Source organism: Poromitra crassiceps, assembly GCF_964638095.1.
Source record: "Poromitra crassiceps genome assembly, chromosome: 26".
NCBI lineage: Eukaryota > Metazoa > Chordata > Actinopteri > Beryciformes > Melamphaidae > Poromitra > Poromitra crassiceps.
Window position 1 is genome coordinate 12,953,957 of NC_139640.1, and position 19,718 is coordinate 12,973,674.

General features: G+C 43.1%; 1 protein-coding gene across 1 annotated transcript; it reads left to right on the forward strand.

The window, feature by feature from the left end:
• The first annotated feature begins 3,399 nt into the window (after positions 1 to 3,399).
• On the forward strand, positions 3,400 to 19,174 carry ubtd2 (ubiquitin domain containing 2). Its single transcript, XM_083661226.1, has 4 exons — positions 3,400 to 3,581; positions 3,642 to 3,739; positions 7,052 to 7,288; positions 16,227 to 19,174. Exons 2-4 carry the CDS (start codon positions 3,670 to 3,672, stop codon positions 16,676 to 16,678), a joined length of 759 nt encoding a protein of 252 aa, XP_083517352.1. The 5' UTR covers positions 3,400 to 3,581; positions 3,642 to 3,669; the 3' UTR covers positions 16,679 to 19,174.
• The last annotated feature ends 544 nt before the right edge of the window (positions 19,175 to 19,718 follow it).

Genomic DNA, 19,718 nt, shown 5'->3' on the forward strand with positions numbered 1-19,718 from the left:
TTTTTTCCCCACTGCCATCAGGTTTCTGAACTCCACTCACCTCTGAAATCTCACTGTATACCTCTCCAGCAATGTATATGTTGAATGTTCTGTATTTATGTTGCCATATGTCTGTCTATGTACTGTAATTTCTCATGCTGACACAATATTCATGTGCTTAACAATTGCTGTACCGAAAGCCAATTCTTCCAACTTTGTTGTGCAGTCCTTAATAAATTAATCTGAATCTGAAACTAGAAGAAGAAGAACTGGCACCCCAGGAACTACGAGGCAGTTCTCTGATTGGCCCGTCCGCCTTGTGGAATCTGATAGATTCAAGATTCAAGAAATGTATTGTCACTCCGGTTGCACAAGTACAAGTATAAGTATGAAACATAGCATACGGTAAGATAGCAAATCCGCACAGAGCAAAAATCATCATCATCATAACTAAAAGGGAGAAAGTGGGCTCTGCGATTTTTGTCGCGGAATTGATGTCATCAGTGATGTTACGTGCATTGTGACATCACTGATGACGTCATAGGCATTGTGACATCATCAGTGATGTCATCATCTTCAGATGTATGCTGACGACACTGTTGTCTGGACCTATGCAGCTACAGCTGCGCTAGCAGCTGCTAAGTTAACAACTGTGTTGGAGAGTATCACAAAATGGCTAGAAGAGTCAGGCCTAAGTCTCAATGTGTCTAAAACAAAAGCTATGTTCTTCCATAAGAAACCCAGGAAGATGGCTCCAACAGCGGACATCTTGATCAAAGGTGTCAAGGTTGACGCAGTCTCTGACTTTAAATATCTTGGTGTGGTACTAGACTCCAACTTAAACTTTAAGAGCCATGTAAAAAAAATGGTTAAAACATTAAAGTACAACATAGTTAATTTTAGACACATCAGAAACTGTCTCTCCTTAGATGCAGCCAAGACATTAATGCACGCTATGATCCTCTCCCACATGGCATACTGTATCACATGCTGGGGACAAGCTAGTGAATCAGTTACAAGACCTCTTGTTTCCTTGTATAAGCAAACCCTAAAAACTTTAGACAAAAAGCCTATGCACTTCCACCGTTGTAAGATACTTGAGAAACATAGGCTACTGAGCTTTGAACACCTTAGACCAGAGGTTCTCAAATGTTTTTCAGCCAAGGACCCCTGACAAGATAGAAAATATACCGGGGACCCCCTCATTCTGATTTGTGATTTTGGGCTAAGCTTAATTGTTTCCACGGTAACGTGCTTGACTTTTAATTTGATAGGTTTGTTATTAGAATGTAATCCATGAATCATTTTAGATTTAAAGCATAAACTATTTTCGTTGAACTATGAAGATTTTGCAAAAATATATATATCTATATATTTTTTTTTATTACATTACATTTACATTACGTCATTTAGCAGACGCTTTTGTTTTGTCCAAAGCGACTTGCAATATCACAATTTGTCAACAGTACATTAAGCCACTATGCAACACAATCAATGACAGCCAAGATATTTTGATAGACTAGCACCATGTAGGAAGTAGTTTGAGAAGGAATAAGTAACATGTAGCATTTAAAAAAAAAAAAAAAAAAAAATTAGCTGAAAACTTTTCGCGGACCCCCATTTGAGAACCACTGCCTTAGACAACTAGCAGACTCATGTATGATCTACAAAATCATTAATGGGTTGGCACCTCCTCCACTGTGCGACTTTGTGCACATTCGTCCTACAAATCCCATCAGAGCTACAAGAACGCTAGTGTCAGCACTTGATTGCGTTAAACCGTTCCGCTACACTGTGTTTGGACACTCATCTTTCTCTGTAAAAGCAATAACTCAGTGGAACAGTCTGTCAGAAGAGATGAGGAGGTGTAGCTCAAATGACACCTTCAAAGCTCACCTGAAAGGACAGTTGCTAGCTAATCTATTCTGTTCCCACTTTCAGTAGGGTACCCCTAACATCCTTAATGTCCTTTCACTTGTAAAGTATGCTCGCATGCACGTTGCACCGTCTGTGAGACCTTTTTACCTGTAGAGTGAAAACGTATTAACATAGAGCCGAACTCTCTTGATACAAAGCGGAACTCTCTATTTTATTTTATTTTTGTTTTATAGTGTTTAAAAGACATGCACCAAGTACCGCTGCTATATCTCATTGGACACTGGACGCTGCCCACTGCTCCCAGTAAATGGATCAGTAAATCAGCACACAGTGACGTGACTCGCACACTCGCACGGAGAGAGGACGCTCGCATGCACGTCGCACCGTCTGTGAGACCTTTTTTACTTGTAATGTGAAAACGTATCAACATAGAGCCGAACTCTTTTGATACAAAGCGGAACTCTCTATTTTATTTTTGTTTTATAGTGTTTAAACCATAGGTTTAAAGTTTAACTATATGTCTATATGTTCGTGTGAGTGTTTATACTATTGTTTTACATTGTTGATTATTATTGTATTGTTTTAAATTGTATGAACAAGGGACTGGAGATGTAAAATAGCAAAAGCTATAATCTAGTGCAATGCATCTTTTCTCTCCTGAGATTAATGTTTTTTGTGCGTTGTCCCTGAAATAAACTTCTAAATAAATAAAATAAGAGCAATTGTGACATCATCAGTGATGTCATAAGAGCATGAGGTGACGCAACAGTCTGCCTTCATTGCCGCTAGTTCCTTGAAGTTGGGTTGATGTTCCAACCTAAACATTCAGTCAACAGTCATTTGACAGATGACGAGGTCTCTGTCCTTCTGACGAAACCTTCATAGAGAAGATCCTGCAGATGATGCAAGGCTTCCTAAAGGCTTATGAGGCTTATCGTCTCTGTGTAAAAGCTTAGATCTGACCTGCTGAAAACATGTATCATGCATACTGCTAATAAGGTAATAACAAACTATTTATGCTTAATGAAGTAACAAAACCAGCTAATAAAGGTGGTTATAAAGTGGTTATAAATGTCTTATAAGCTACCAATAAATATGTTTATAATGCGATTATTAACACTTATATAGTAGTATTAACATACTAATAGTTTGACGCCATGTTTCTTTGGTTGCATTTTGCCTTTGTGCTCTGGAATGCTTTGAAGGTGGGGGGTGGAACTTTTCCACTGGGAAACACCCACGTCCCGTCTGGAAGGCAGCATTAATTTATGCATTTAAGCGAAACCCTCATGTTAAATCCCATAGACTTTTCCTCTCACAAAACCGGAAGTATACTTCCGGACTCATTCCTGCGCACCAGGAGAGAGAGCATTGGTGACGCACGCGAGGTACTCTGGTGCGTATGCCTAAACCGGAAATGGGCGTTACTTTGGCTCTTTGCCGCGAGGAAGAGGGGAGGAAATAAGGAAGGAAGGAAGGGGACGAGGGAAGAAGGAAGGAAGGGGGAGGCGGGGGGAGAGAAAAACAAGAGAGAGAGGGGCTGCCTGCCTGCTAGCTGCCTGTGTTGTGCTGGGTTAGCCTGGGGGTATAAGGTTAGCAGTTAGCTCCCTAGCGTTAGCTGTGCTGCTGAAACAACACCTGAGTGGGTTAGCCCGGGGGTACGGTTAGCTACCTAGCTGTCTGGAACACCCATGGGTGGCTGTGTGGGTTAGCCCGGGGGTAAGGTTAGCTACCTAGCTGTCTGGAACACCCATGGGTGGCTGAGTGGGTTAGCCCGGGGTAAGGTTAGCTACCTAGCTGTCTGGAACACCCATGGGTGGCTGTGTGGGGAGCCACCACGACTCTTCAGGCAGCTTAAACGACACCTCAGACGGCACCGGAGGTACGGACCTATAAGCCCCGTTTAGAGGCTGTTTTCTCTGCTCTCCTCTCCTCTCCTCCCCTCCAGACAGCCTGCAGCCAGCAGCCCCGGTGTCATGCCGAGTTTTGCACCCCCGCCGAGAATTGCATCCCCACCTTCCCGGAGCATATTGTAATGATTTATACGGAAACTTTATACGGGGTGCAAAACTCGGCATGACACCGGGCTGACTGGGCCTTTCAAGCGGATAATGACGCCTTGTCTGCCTGCTACTTGATCAACTGTCAATTGTCTTTGTGTGTGTGTGTGTGTGTGTGTGTGTGTGTGTGTGTGTGTGTGTGTGTGTGTGTGTGTGTGTGTGTGTGCGCGCATCGCTGCCACCTTTGTTCTGCTCTGCACTGTGTGAGCACGTCTGGTGCTGTAGCTGGTGAGCAGAGCTAGCCGGCTAGCCTGCTAGCCTTTCTCTGTGTGTGTGTGTGTGTGTGTGTGGGGGGGGTAACTCATTACAAAAGTAACATATTACATGTAATATATTACTTTTAGCAGTAACTCAGTAATATAACTTATTACTTATAGGATTTCAGTAATGTTATACCCGTTACTTTGTCGAGTAACTCAAGTTACAAATTGAGTTACATTTTTTAAAATCAAAGCACATTTAAATAATCTCCTAATCAAACTGTGTGTTTTTATGCAAATAACCACTATATATGACAATAACAAAGGAAAAGGATAACATTTAGAATTTTGGATTGTTTACACTGACTTCAAGGCGGTTGAAATTATTTTTCGGGATGGTTCCGGGGCGGCGATGTCATTCTGCTGCTGCTGTTATTACAGTGAAAGTAATGCAAAAGTAGTGTAATAAGTAATGAGTTACTCTACACAGACAGTAATATTGTAAAGTAACGTATTACTTTCAAATGAAAGTAACTAGTAATATGTAGTATATTACATTTTAAAGTAACTTGCCCAACACTGGCTGGGGGGCATGCAAGGGGACACACTGGAGTGATGTGCTCTGATTTGACCAGCTCTGCAGCTGCTCATAAATTAAAGGAGAATTCAGGTTTTTTTTACACCCCGCCGGCCTGCACCTCATTTCCAGCTTAAAATATGATGTTTTACTCACCCAGATAACTTTGGTTTCATTTGGATCCTCCTAGAAGATATTCAGCTCAGACTCAGAGTAGAGTCCTGGAACAGGCATGCAAAATACACACTGCAAATAACATTTTCTGTAACGTACTAGTGGTTCATATCTTCATAATATCGTCCGTAAACGAACGTCGACCTGTTTTAAAGTCTTTCGAGTGCTTCATCACACTATCTTTGAATGAGCACAAATTCAATCACACTGTATTGTAATTATGAAACAAACAACAAATTATGTGACCCAATTATGGTCAGTAAATATCGGCCACTGCAATCAGTGAACGGCATTTACGGCACCGGTACGCGGCCAATTGTGTCTCTAGGAACATCTGGCCCAGCCGGAAGTACTGTACCACTGCCGGGAATTGAACCCGGGTCGCCACGGTGGTAGGAGGTGGTACCCACACACCCATATGCTGATATTCTCCAACTCTTTTGGCCCATGCACACCTTTTCCCCACCTCATTTCAGGGAGAGAAGGGAGGTTATGCTTTATCTGAAACGAGTGACACGCACGCACGCGCGCGTATGGAATTAACCCATTGATACCTGATGCAGCATTTGTGTGTGTATCCCTTTAACGCGGTTCGCGGTCTTAAAGGGATACACACACAAATGAGGGATATACACGCAAATGCTGCATCAGGTACTATCAATGGGTTAACACATACATATTATGCCTACTCTTATGTTGATGGCCCACTGGCAGATCATGCAGACAGAAATACAATGTTTTTCAAAAAGTACACAATCACTGGGCAAAATAAGAAAACTACTTCAACGTAGGTATTTATCTAACATTTTCTTTCAAACAAAACTGTAAGATTCAAACGAAGCAGGCCTGGATGATATCGGCATGATGCCAATATTTAATTTGAAAGCCTGGTGCATACCTAGAAAAATAGAGGAGCTGGCGTGCTCTGTCGTATGTATGTGTGTGTGTGTGTTTGTATCCGAGGTGCTCTTGGTAAGGGGAACAAATGAACCATATGGTGCCAGAGGCCACTTGGTGGTGGTCTGAAGCGCGACACTCGTTGAGGGAGATAAAAGGAAGGAAAGGTAGAAAAGTAGGAAAGAAGTGTGGTTGCCTACGCGTTTCGGCGCAATGGCCTTCGTCAGGGCAAAAGTTATGTGCTCAGGTGTGCACGGAACTTGTAGTAGTGGATGCTTCCGATTGGGAAAATAAGTATTTCCGGAATAAGTAAAAAAAAAAAAAAAATCCAATTCCAAAATAAGAGTATGGAAAAAGATTGCGTGGGGGGGAAAAAAAAAGGTAATTGAACAGTTTTTATAAAAATGGTCTATAATCGATCTCTTCATTTAAGCCGGGGAGAGCCATAGCATCAAATCTGAAGATCCAGAAAGTTTCTCTCTGAAGAAGTTTCTTGAGGCGATCCTGCCCTCTTGTGGTGGTCTGCTGTATGTGTTCAATTCCCTCTGCTCTGAGTCAAGTGTCATTGTTGTCATGTGATTCACTGAAGTGTCTGGCCATAGGGTAGTCTGTGTTCTTGGATCTGATGGCATATTTATTTATGCTCGCTGATGCGGTCTTTGAATAGAAAAAATATAGAAAAAACCACAAGGGCAGGTAAGACGGTATATACAACATGAGTGGTGTTGCAGTTAAAGAAATGTCTATGTTGGTACTGAGGTGTGGTTGGTTTTCAAGTCTGTAAATGTTTTGAGTACGTATGATGTTGTCACAGTGGTTGCAATGGCCACATCTGGAGCATACCTAGTTCTGTGTGTGTGTGTGTGTGTGTGTGTGTGTGTGTGTGTGTGTGTGTGTGTGACTGCTGCTTCGTTTCAGATAAAGCATAAACTCCCTTCTCTCTCTCTCCCTGATTCCTCTTCTCATTTTTCTCTCCTATTCTCTCCATCATTCATCTCCGCCCTCGTTCCCCCTCTCCTCTCTCTCCCTCCCTCATTCCCCCTCTTCTCCTCCTCCTCTCTCCCTCCCTCATTTCCTCCTCTCCCTCCCTGCCTCGTTCCCCCTCTCTCTCCCTCCCTGCCTCATTCCCCCTCTCCTCTCTCTCCCTCCCTCATTCCCCCTCTCCTCTCTCTCCCTCCCTGCCTCGTTCCCCCTCTTCTCCTCCTCCTCTCTCCCTCCCTCATTTCCCCCTCTCCTCTCCCCTCTTCTCTCTCCCTCCGCTCTCCCCCTCCCTCCTTCCCTCCCAGTGGCTCTAGGGCGTAACCAGCCCCTGAAGAGAGAGCATCCTAAATGGAAGAGTGACTACCCCATGACTGAAGGCCAGCTGCGGAGCAAGAGAGACGAGTTCTGGGACACGGCTCCGGCGTTCGAGGGGCGTAAGGAGATCTGGGATGCGCTGCGAGCTGCGGCCAGCGCCTTCGAGAGCCAGGACCACCCCCTGGCCCAGGCCATCCTGGACGGGGCGAGCATCACACTGCCACATGGTCGGTAAACACACATTTTAGTAGTCATCCAATAGTCCCAAAAAGTAGTCGACTTACTATCGAATAGTCATGGACAGTGTTGGGGGTAACTCATTACAAAAGTAACATATTACATGTAATATATTACTTTTAGCAGTAACTCAGTAATATAACTTATTACTTATAGGATTCCAGTAATATTATACCAGTTACTTTGTCAAGTAACTCAAGTTACAAATTGAGTTACATTTTATTAAATCAAAGCATATATTTAAAAAAGATACAATCATTTGCTAATCAAACTGTGTGTTTTTATGCAAATAAGCACTATAGATGACAATAACAAAGGAAAAGAATAACATTTAGAATGTTGGATTGTTTACACTGACTTCAAGGTGGTTGAAATTATTTTTCGGGATGGTTCCGGGGTGGCAATGTCATTCTGCTGCTGCTGTTGTTTTGGTAAAAGTAATGCAAAAGTAGTGTAATAAGTAATGAGTTACTCTACACAGAAAGTAATATTGTAAAGTAACTTATTACTTTCAAATGAAGGTAACTAGCAATATGTAGTATATTACATTTTGAAAGTAACTTGCCCAACACTGGTCATGGACGATATATATCACATTTGGCTTCCACCCAATAAAAATTGATAAATTATTGTCAAAACGGTCTCAGAAACAGCCAGTAAAGGGTTAACTCCAGGGCTGTATGTTGACTTTATTAGGTGGTAGCACTGGTGCTAGTAAGGACAAAATGTAGTAGCACAGCACTGTTACACAGCGTAACGTTGTGATGTCATTAAGATCAACATGTCGGAATATTGCCATTATCACGATATCATGATATGCGTTTTTGACGATATAAATATGAACTGTAACGATATATCAATAACGATACGCACACCCCTACAGGACAGTACAGCTGGCGATGACCAAAGCCAAGCATTCCAAGCCAATAGTTGTGTCCTCGTGGAGGCCGCTCTTTCCCAAGTTGTCCTGAAGAGAGCAAACCTCTGAAGAACCTGAGCACAGACAATAGAGACAGTCCGCATGTCTGGGAACGCCCATACAGGCTCTAGGAACGCCCACAATAGACGCTGGGTTAGCCTGGGGGCGGGGTCAGGGGTAAATTCCCCCGTTCTATCCATTCAACAAAGTTAGAATTGAGCTGATAGCCCAGCCCAGGCAGACACGATCGGGGATTTAACCACCGCAGTAAACACACATCTGAGCAGACGTCTTGTGTTCTGCTCTAGAACCCCCAAACCTGTAGTTTAGAGCCGCAGCACCGTCTTTTGGTGAGTCAGCCCATGAGATATATGGGCGGTTTTACCCCACTCGCGCGCCAGCCGTATAACATTTTGTGGGCGTTCCCAGACATGCGGACTGTCTCTATAGACCCCTTATACAGCTTGTCAACATGGAGCTGCACGCGCATCGTGTAGGCAAAAAGCCCGGAGCCGCTCATTGACACAGACAGAGCTGTGTGAAAGACGCCGCTGTCAGGACTGCTCTGTGCTCATCTGCGACACACAGTTATATTTTAGTTTTAAAATGCAGTTCTCGGCTTACTACCACAGCTTATCGCCTAGTGATAAGCAATGTTATGCATCGAAATTAACGTTGGTTAATGGGATACGTCTTACAGACTCATACCATACGCACTGGCGCTGTCAATTCGCCAAGCCTAGAGTGGCCAGCAATACATATATCGTGCGTTCCTTTATAACTGGGGATAGCGTAGATAATTATTCTGTAACTTGCAAAGATATATTGTTATGTTGATAATGCACACTAGGGATGTTCATCAATTATCGAAAATCGATAATCGATCGTTAAGGATTGGAATCGATCCTGTGGCATTTGGATCGATTTTTTAATTATAAAAAAAAAAAAAAAAAAAATTTTTTTTTTTTTGGACTAGGTTTGGGTGGAAATCGTTCCTCCTCGCCCCACTCCATTGCACAGCCGACTAACGTGAGGTGGAGCTTCATATAGTCTCTAGTTTTCTGGCTGGGCACGGGCCTTTGTGCCAACAAAACTGTTTTAAACATGAGAAATTCACACCGGCATGCGCCGGGGACAGCAGTGTTGGAGAGGAGACACATTGAAATAAAGAGTTCATTGAGGAGAACACGTTGTCTTTCGTATTTTCTGCCATAGGCATTCATTTTGTTTAAAAAAAAAAAAAAAAAAAAAATTGAAAAAATTGAAAATTTTCTAAGTATTAATAAAATCGATAATCGATAATTGATCGTTAATTCTCACCGATTATCGATTTTGGAAAATTTTCAAAATGAACATCCCTAATGCACACAACTCAATAATGACATTTAAGCCGTTTTCCCACATGCGTACCGGAAAATTACCTGTAAGTCAATATCGGACATTTCCCTTCACACCTCTCCTCTGGCATGTGGGAATCTATCAGCGAAATTGCCTGTATGTGGGGGGGGGGGGGGGGGGCACTGCAGAGCGGGTGGGGAGTGACGTGTCGGCAAAACTCCGAATGGTGAAATAAGTTTGCTTGTTTATCCGTTCACCTGCGTCGCGTTGAAGCACTTTTTACAGACTGGCTTCATTTGATGTGTCCGGGCTTGCCTTGGCTGTCGGCAACGTTGCTTAGTCCCTGTCGGGCTGTGACTGAAGGAGGAGGACGGACTGTGGCCAGAGAGCGAGCAGAGAGGAGAGGGGAAAATCAGCACACACACACATGAAGCTGACATAGGCTACTGCTCTTATTATCACAAGATCATTTCGCCAGTTTGCTTTAATGTGCGCGAATGATTAGATTATGCCCGCTGGAACATTAAGCAACGTGTGTACACCTCGCCCATGAGAGTGTCGCGCAGAATATGAAGATAGACTAAACCGGGGACAGATCATGACAGTGTTATGTACCTCTGCGCTGCTGCGTGAGACTAGAGCCGTCTGGAAGCGAGAGAGACCAGGAGGGAATTTATTTTGGGAAGATGCTCTGAACAATTTTGACGACGTGGAATGGAAGCGTCATTTTCGCATGTCCCGGTACTACGTGCTGAGTCTGGTCCGACCCGCACGCAAGATCACCCGGTGGCGAAAACCACTGGAAGCGCGTTTGCGACTGGCAATAGTCCTTTGGTGGTACGCAACACCAGGGGAATATCGAACAATCAGCTGTGTATTTGGTGTTGGACTGTCTACTGTGTGCACTGATAGCGGAAAATGACTGGACCCCTTTCTCACCTGTCTGTCTATCGCGGCATACCGCTTTTCTGACTAGCTCAAAACTGGTGAAATGGCCGCGACGACGGGGTCGCGCTTATACCGGCACGGCGCCTTTCCCACATGCAGCCATTTGACCACGTTCCGGTCATTTTGCGGTACAAAGCGCATGTGGGAAAAGGGCTTTAGTAACGTTACTTGGTCGTTAACTAACCGAGTGATGTGGCTGAGCAGCCTACAGCTTCAGGCAGCTTACCTGATTATGAAATGAGCACTACAAAGTCGGGCATTTTTAATGATGTCCACCTCTTCGTTCCAATCAGTTCAACTCAATAATGACATTATTTAACGTTACTTGGTTGTTAACTAACCGAGCGATGTGGCTGTCACTAGCAGCCTACTACAGCATACCTGATATGAAATGAGCGAGCACTGCAAAGTCGGGCATTTTTAACGATTTCCTCTTTCGGCTTGCAACCAAAGACACCTACGGTTAGCATTAAAAGCAGTATGAGTTGACGGGATTCGGTAAAACTTTAGTCCTTGCTTTGTTGATAGTGTAACAGACTGTTCAGTGTTGTGTTGTGTTCTATTGCATGTGTGCGAAGCTGTGTATGTTCCCTCGAGGGTTGCCGTAGAACAGGATATGTGGGGAGAATAAAGGTGAAGCTTGTATAACGTTACAGCCTGGCTCTATCGTTTATTATTTTATTAACCAAGTGTGAATAGGCGGACCCGAATACTCTGCTACAATAGCTTTCCGATTCTGGCATCGCACTGCACAACACGAAGACATGTCTTGCTCGAATAGTTTTCGGACCACTGGAAAACTACTTGACAGGGCTGCGCGGAGTCTGTCTTTCTGCCTCCGTCTTGCGCATCTGACGCTGCTTGTTGTCATTGTGACGTAGGCGTATAATTGGTCTATATGTTAACTGACTTTTAGATTGGCCCAAAAACCCACAAATATCCACAGCCTATATAAACCCTTTTGTTCAGTCTAAAAGTTATCAAGCCTTTAGGGATACGGTTTCAATGGCTCTGCAATACACATGGCTTTTTATCGGATCTGTTCGGATTGGCAGCAGGGGGCACTATAGCACACTTGGTGGTGAACCAAGTGGTGGTGAACCACCTTGCTGGTGGTTATTTTTTGCCCCTTGAGAAGGACATCAATGCTTCACACCGGATGAAATTCGACTTTCTTAACAGTTCATTTACTTTAAATTGTCCTCACATTGGGTCCAACGGAACCCAACTGACGGAATATGCCAACAGAAAAAAAGTAAAGGAAACAAAGGGTGCGTTACAGCTCGGATGAGACGTGTTTCAGACAAGCATCAACATTTAGTGCGTAAGCGTCGTCGTCAGGCAGAATATAAAAGTAGGTCTTCCACTTTAGGGCTTTCAAAATACAACCCTTATTGTTGAATGAATTAATGAATTAATGAATGAATGGTTTATTTTCGCTCATACGTTATAATGAACCACAAACAAAATGTAATAATTTGTGTGAATATACAGCAAGAGAACATCATCATACATGTACATATCAAACCATTTCACACAAATACAATTTATACAATCAATGACCAAAAAAAGGAATAGACTGAAGCCAAGGCTTATATTTTGCCTATCCTGTATTATTGTAACATTAACCTCAATGTTAATTATGAGTAATGCTTTAGAGCCAGAGCTTCATCCATATGTAATCATCCCTGTTGTTATGGATCAACCCCACCACTGTCGTGTCATCTGCAAATTTAATGAGTGTGTGTTCTGGTGTCCAGATGTTCAATGCCACACTATGGCACAGCGACACTAAAATAATGTGTGCATTAATAAGACAGTTGAAGCAGACTTTTAAAAGTAATGGAAAAGTGACTTTCCTTAGTAACTAATTACTTTGAAGTAACTAGTAACTTTAAAGCAATTAAATTACTTTTTGAGAGAAGTAACTAGTAACTGTAACTAATTACCATTGCCCAACACTGCTTGTGTCGGTGGTGGATTTTGCGTGTTCAGGGTCATCGCCTCCGTTTTCTTCAAGCTAATTTTCAGGGCTATTTGCTGTACAAAGGTGTTGAGACGAGATGTTTTTTGGGTTAAACAAGCAGAGAGACTGAATTTCACGGCCACCGTTGACTGTGTGTGTGTGTGTGTGTGTGTGTGTGTGTGTGTTTGTGCATGCGCACATGGTCGTGTGTGTACGTGCGTGTGTGTGTGTGTGTTGGTTTGTGGCTAACTATCTGGAGCTATTATTAAGAACATCATGGATTGTGCTGAGAAAGACATCTAGCAATCAACATCATCATTGCTAAGTAGCAAATAGGGCTCGGGTTCAAAAAAATCAGAACTATCCCTTTAAACGCAGAACTGAAGTCAAGAGCATCACACACAGCACATGCATATTCATTTAGTGACATTAGAACAACGATAGAACTATGATCCATTGAGCAGGGGGAGCCCCCTGAAATCCCCTTCAGGTTCCCTGCCTGGAGGTCACCTGGAGGTCCCCTGGCCCTCTGTGAGCACCACTGTGTATGAGCTGGAGGTCCCCTGGCCCTCTGTGAGCACCACTGTATGAGCTGGAGGTCCCCTGGCCCTCTGTGAGCACCACTGTATGAGCTGGAGGTCCCCTGGCCCTCTGTGAGCACCACTGTATGAGCTGTATGGTGAATGACATCACCGTGGTTCCACCAACTCCATTCCTCTTTGTCTCCCTTCTGAGACTCACATTAAGTCAAGACATTTTGGACCTAGTGTCCTCTCAATGTACTCAGGCCCATGATATTCCCTTTCTCCCTGTGTCCCCCCTCTGTGTCCCCCTCTCTGCCTCCCCATCACAGCCTTTGTCTTCTCTCAATTCTCCATTCTGATTTGACCAGTGTTGGGGGTAACTCATTACAAAAGTAACATATTACATGTAATATATTACTTTTAGCAGTAACTCAGTAATATAACTTATTACTTATAGGATTTCAGTAATATTATACCAGTTACTTTGTCAAGTAACTGAAGTTACAAATTGAGTTATTTTATTTTTTTAATCAAAGCACATATTTAAAAAAAGATACAATCATTTGCTAATCAAACTGTTTGTTTTTATGCAAATAACCACTATAGATGACAATAACAAAGGAAAAGAATAACATTTAGAATTTTGGATTGTTTACACTGACTTCAAGGCAGTTGAAATTATTTTTCGGGATGGTTCTGGGGCGGCGATGTCATTCTGCTGCTGCTGTTGTTTTGGTAAAAGTCATGCAAAAGTAGTGTAATAAGTAATGAGTTACTCTACACAGAAAGTAATATTGTAAAGTAACATATTACTTTCAAATAAAAGTAACTAGTCATATGTAGTATATTACATTTTGAAAGTAACTTTCCCAACACGGGATTTGACTACAGACTACAAGTGTGAAAGTCAGATCAAGTTTTGGCTCGGTTCAATGGAAAAATAATGTGTGTTTTCAAGGGACTTTTTTATGCAAAATGTACAAGGGGGAGAAAAAACATCATTTACCATTACAATTCTCTGCATTCAGGCTTAAAAAGGTCATCTCTCTCAAGTCTGCAACTGGTCCAATTTTTGGACAAATAGAATTGGCTTCTTGTTAGGTTTAAAATGGATTTCAAGATTGTGTTGATTTTCTGTTTGGTTTTGGTTGAATGGCTGAAGTTGAATGTATGTGTTCGCGGATGACACCACACCACCCTCGTAGGGCTCATCTCAGACGAAGATGAGTCTGAATACAGACAGGAGGTTGACCATCTGGTGACTTGTTGCAGTCAAAACAACCTGGAGCTAAATGCTCAAAAGACTTATCCTTATTGAGCCATCTCTACTGCTCGGTTGAGGTATACTATGCTAAAACAAAATCCACTAGAGGGCACTCTGCTTTTTAACAGTAAGCTTTTTCAGTCAGTCTGCTCTCAGGAAATTGGAAAAAGAAAATCACCCAGTTCAGTGGTCTGATTGTCTGCCCTGAGACTGGGAGGTCGTGAGTTCGATCCCCGGCCGAGTCATACCAAAGACTATAAAAATGGGACCCATTTGCCTCCCTGCTTGGCACTCAGCATCAAAGGGTTGGAATTGGGGGGTTAGATCACCAAATGATTCCCGAGCGCGGCGCTGCTGCTGCTCACTGCTCCCCCAGGGGATGGGTCAAATGCGGAGAACAAATTTCACACATTGGGACTTTACCTTACTTTACCTTTATCACTCCTGACATGTGGACAAATTTTGGTTGAATTTTCAAAGCTTAGTTTTTTAAACACATTATATCATCTAACACACACATGGGCAAAATACGGGCGCCCCATGTGTGGCCCACGATGGAATTGCAAGTTTTTTTTTTTTTTTTTTTTTTTTTTTTTTTTACAATGCACCTGAACTCAACATGCAAGATACCCGCTGAATAAGTGTTCAAATGTTCATGTCGTTCTGACCAATACTCCACTTCTGTTATAACATTTCAGTCTGGAATATGGAATATCTTTCAATAATCTTTATGACTAAAAGGCTAAAAATAATCTCATGTGTAAGAAATGACTGTTATACATTGAAGTAGATTTTTTTATTATAAATAACTCTGTTTTGGATTTATTTAGCTTCAAGACTGCATTTTTGTTCGTGTGACCCTCAACACAGGCTTTGAGAATCCCGGGCCACTTACTGATACTTATGCTTAAATTAACCCACTCATATTCTGGTTTATTTCAAGAAAAACATTTTGGCTAGTGGAAATTCTAATTGGCTGGTAACTTTAAAATCTAGCAGCCATATTGGCAAGTGGTCAAAAAAGTTAATTTCAATCCCTGCAGGGAGAGCAGGTGGTGACATAGGAGTGAGTGAGAAAAGGGTCAAATATTGGTGGTTAAGACTGAATAATGACATCACAACTGTTAATTTAAAATGAGTTATTCCTCTAAACCTCACTTCAAATGCCCCACATTTTTGGCGCTGGCACCGTTCAGCCCTCAGCAAAATCTGGTAGCAAGGAATTTTTTTTGTGGCCCTCTCTATCATCAAAGTTGCCCATCCATTGGTTACGGCATGACAATATTTGTTTGGCAACAATCTGGGTTTCTCATGTGGCCCTCCATGAAAAATAGTTGCCCAGCCCTGATCTAACATGTTACTAAACAGAATTATGTAACTTGATGCAACAAAAAAAGTCTTATATGGGTAAAAAAATAATAACTGCTGTCGCAAATGGTTGAGTTGGCAATTCATGGTAAAATCTTCCATGGTGTGGCAACTCAACCATTTGGTAAAACATGCTTAAAATGTACTATTTTCTATGGAATAAAAACACTTCTGATCATGCATTGTTGTTTATATGTTAAATTTAGTATTATTATGCCGAAATGATTTCACAAGTATGATTTTTTTAACTAACAAACATGCTGACATTTGTTGGTATACTATCATATTATTAGCATTATAAAAGTGCATGATTTCTAATTTCGACCCCTTCCCCCCCTATTACAAATAATAGAAGGAGGCTAAATCATTTTCTGGTTCAAGACCATAGAGACCAGAGACCAGAGATGACATCACTGATGCATCTCTGATGACATCAAAATTGCTCAAGTGACATCACTGATGACATCATCACTGATGACATCAGAATTGTGACAGAAAACTGCTCTGCTCTGCTCTAATATTGCTTCATTTAAAATGGAGCCTTCTGTCTGGTTCCGTTTTAGTTTTTTGCCAGTGTTGACACGTCCTCTTACTCTTCCAGGAGCATTGACCGAGTGTTACGATGAGCTGGGAAACCGCTACCAGCTGCCCGTCTACTGCCTGTCTCCTCCCGTCAACATGATGGAAGAGCGCTCGGACGAGCCCGACGGCTCGGACCCGGACTCGGGGGCGCTGGACCCGTCCGGCGAGGCGGGCTCCGGCGGGGAGTGGCAGCTGCGTCTGCGGCTGTCCACGGGCCGAGACCTCCGGCTGGGGGTGCGCTGCTCGGACACGGTGGGCGTGATGAAGAGGCGTCTGCAGGGGCAGGAGGGGGTGTCCGCCTCGTCCCAGCGCTGGTTCTTCTCCGGCCGGCCGCTGACGGACCGGCTGACCTTAGACCAGCTCAACATCTCCAGAGACTACGTGGTGCAGGTCATCCTCAGCCAGCCGCCCCCGCCGGACACGCCCGGCCACACGCCGGAGGAAGGTGAACCCCCACCGCTGGAGAACTAGCTCTTTCCTCCTGGTTTTACACGTGGACCTTTTTGAAGTCTTTTAAAACTGTTCCTATGGAAACCAAACAACAAAGAGGAACTTTGTGGGAGGGCGGTGACTGTACTTTTAAAGTCGAGCTGAAATGAAAAATGTTTTTTTTTAATCTATTTTAGATCACATCCCTGGTTATACAGTGCACCTACTTAACAATGTATGCACAGACAAAAATCCAATTTCTTTGGGTTTTCACATCAAAAGTCAACCATGCTGTCTTAATTCATAACGAAATCTACGGTGTGCTTATGTCAGCTGGTACTATCACACCTCGAGTCACCTCACGTTCATCAATAAGGAGGACAGCACTCCCAAGTTGACACATTTATTGCCACACAACGGCCATTTCGGGCAGCAGCCCTTCCTCAGTGTGCAATGGCAATTACATGCAGGTGTTCAGGGGCGTATTTTCCACTGGGGACAGGGGGGACATGCCCCCCCCCCCCCCACTTTTCAAAACCTAGATTCTGTCCCCCTCCACTTTTTAAACTGAAAAAACCGCGGGTAAACTGAAAAAATCATTCTTAATACGTTACTGTTTGACCAGCCATCATATTCTGGCTGAGAATGTGAATTGAGTTGCTGATTATAAGCTATAGGCTACTCCAAAAGATTGCCACGGATGAGCAGACCGCTTCTATCATGCGTGGTTCTATGCTTGGACGGGGAGTCGCGGACATCAGGCATGTGCATCCACAGGCATGCACTGTGGAATAATAATAATAATAAGTATTATTATTATTATAAATGGTGCTGCTGTATAAAGCGTTAGGTGATTTTGCTTTCTTGATAATGAGAGGAAGGAGTGAACATGGTAAGCAGTAGGGGTGTCAAAAACAATCGATTATAAGATGCATCGCGATGCGGACGTGCACGATTCTGCATCGATTCACAAATGTCAAAAATCGATTATTACATTATTTACATTTTCTGGGAAACGGAAGGTCAGATCGCGATGCTTATAAAGGACTGTATTTCTTCATCCCGAATCTAACGCTGCCACGCACGAGTCTCTACGAGTTACGGTTACGGAGATATGTCCGCCCTGCATGCAGCGCTACAAGAGAGAGACTGCAGACAGAGTAGTGTCAAGCCGTTCGTCGGCTAGCAGCTAGCTTTAGCACTTTTGCTTATCAAGTGTTGAACTCAGCTCCGGTGGAATCAATGGTGTCCAGCCTGTTATTTTGTGTCCTGTCACATCATCAAGGTTCTGCTTCTGGCACCATGCATGTTTATATGATGGATGCCCAGTCAGGTGATCTGTTTTGACTCGTTCTTTATTGCAACTTAACATCAGTAAAGCTTAACGTCAGTGAAGCTTGTGCTTCTTCTTCTTCTGCACTCTCCGCTTTTGCTGTGGCTTTCCTGCATTCTTGGAACCCTGACTGCCACCTGGTGGCTAACTCTTGTAACAGAGGGCAGCATTTGTATTAATAAAATATAATGGAAGTACATGCATTTGTTTATTTGAATTATGGATCATAATACAATGCAATTCCAAATGCACTTTTATTTTAAAAGTAGCCACACAGTGAAAAAAAATAAAGTGAGAAAAAAGAAATCATGTATTGGGGGAAAAAAGTGATGCATTGATTTAAGATGCATCGAGATGCATCGATAATCATTTTATAATCGAATCGTAGCCCTCTGAATCGTAATCGAATCGAATCGTGAGGCCAGTGAAGATTCACAGCCCTAGTAAGCAATGAACATGGTTGAATTTAAAATAAAGTACACTAATAATAATAATACAACCAACGTGATTTCAATATGGCTCTGGCTTTCACATCAGTATTGTTCTATGCCTTGTTCATGTCAACTGCTTTCATATCAGAGCTCTGATGAGTTGGAGGAGGTGGTGTCTAAAAGGCATGTATTTGAGTGATGTGTGTAGTTCTTCATAGATCTAGCCTCTTAATCTTCCCCTCAGAGTGCACCAAATTGATGCATTTTACTTTAAAAAACGTTGTGATAAGGAATCGCATCACCTGGAAATGCCATTTCAGCTCGACTTTAAAGAGTTTTCTTAGCGAGGCTTGTGTTGGACTGTTTCTGTGTTTCAGCCTCCGTTCATCACCCGTTCTAGTCTGCGATGCTCAGCTCAGCGCGGTTCTGTTCATGTGGCTACAGGGTGACACATACATTTTCAATTCAGGCGCTTCAGAAAGAGGGGAAGTTTTATTAATAGCTCAACAATCATGAAAAAGCAATTTTTCCTTGAAAGGGATAGTTTGTTTTTTTGATGTGTGGTTGTATGAGGTACTTGCATACAGTCATGCCGGCCGGCACGGTCCCAGTTTTCGGAGGAATGGTGACCGGCCGTGTCGGTGTGAAGCTGCCATGAGCAGAAATGTAAGAAACCACGGGGGTGGGGGGATGCTTCCATACTGCTCACCTGGCGTAATCCAAGTCTCCACAAGCCCTGAGACGCCAAGTGTGGGGGACGCGCCAGTGACATTCATCATCATGATTAAGTATCTGTTAGAATTACAATTTTGCAGTTTTATAATAATACAAATGGCCAAGTCCAGTCTCCGTGACGCGCGGGGGACAGTAAACAAGCGCACCCAGTTCAGAGAAGCATCCCCCCCCCCCCCCCCCACTGCTTCTTTGAACTGGGTGCGCTTGTTTACTGTCCCTTGCGCGTCACGGAGACTGGACTTGGCCATTTGTATTATTATAAAACTGCTAAATTGTAATTCTAACAGATACTTAATCATGATGATCCGATGTAGAAGGCTCAGAGGTCGATGGGGCTCGGCCCCTCCCATCGTGCACTGCCAACTATCTCAGGACTTGTTTTGGCTTCTCTCACTCAGCAGACGGCTCTACCTGCCTGACGCAGCCACTCTCTAGTTCTCCAAATTGGAACCATGCCGGCCGCATTCTACTGCATGTAGTACACTGACTGTTGGCAAGTAGTCAGTGTTGGGCAAGTTACTTTCAAAATGTAATATACTACATATTACTAGTTACTTTCATTTGAAAGTAATAAGTTACTTTA

What these genes read in the sequence shown, in the direction of transcription:
- ubtd2 (XM_083661226.1), top strand. Translation starts at nt 3,670, where the DNA reads ATGGGTGGCTGTGTGGGGAGCCACCACGACTCTTCAGGCAGCTTAAAC. An exon ending in CACCTCAGACGGCACCGGAG is followed by an intron (nt 3,740 to 7,051) that starts GTACGGACCTAT and finishes CTTCCCTCCCAG; the next exon opens with TGGCTCTAGGGCGTAACCAG. An exon ending in GAGCATCACACTGCCACATG is followed by an intron (nt 7,289 to 16,226) that starts GTCGGTAAACAC and finishes TTACTCTTCCAG; the next exon opens with GAGCATTGACCGAGTGTTAC.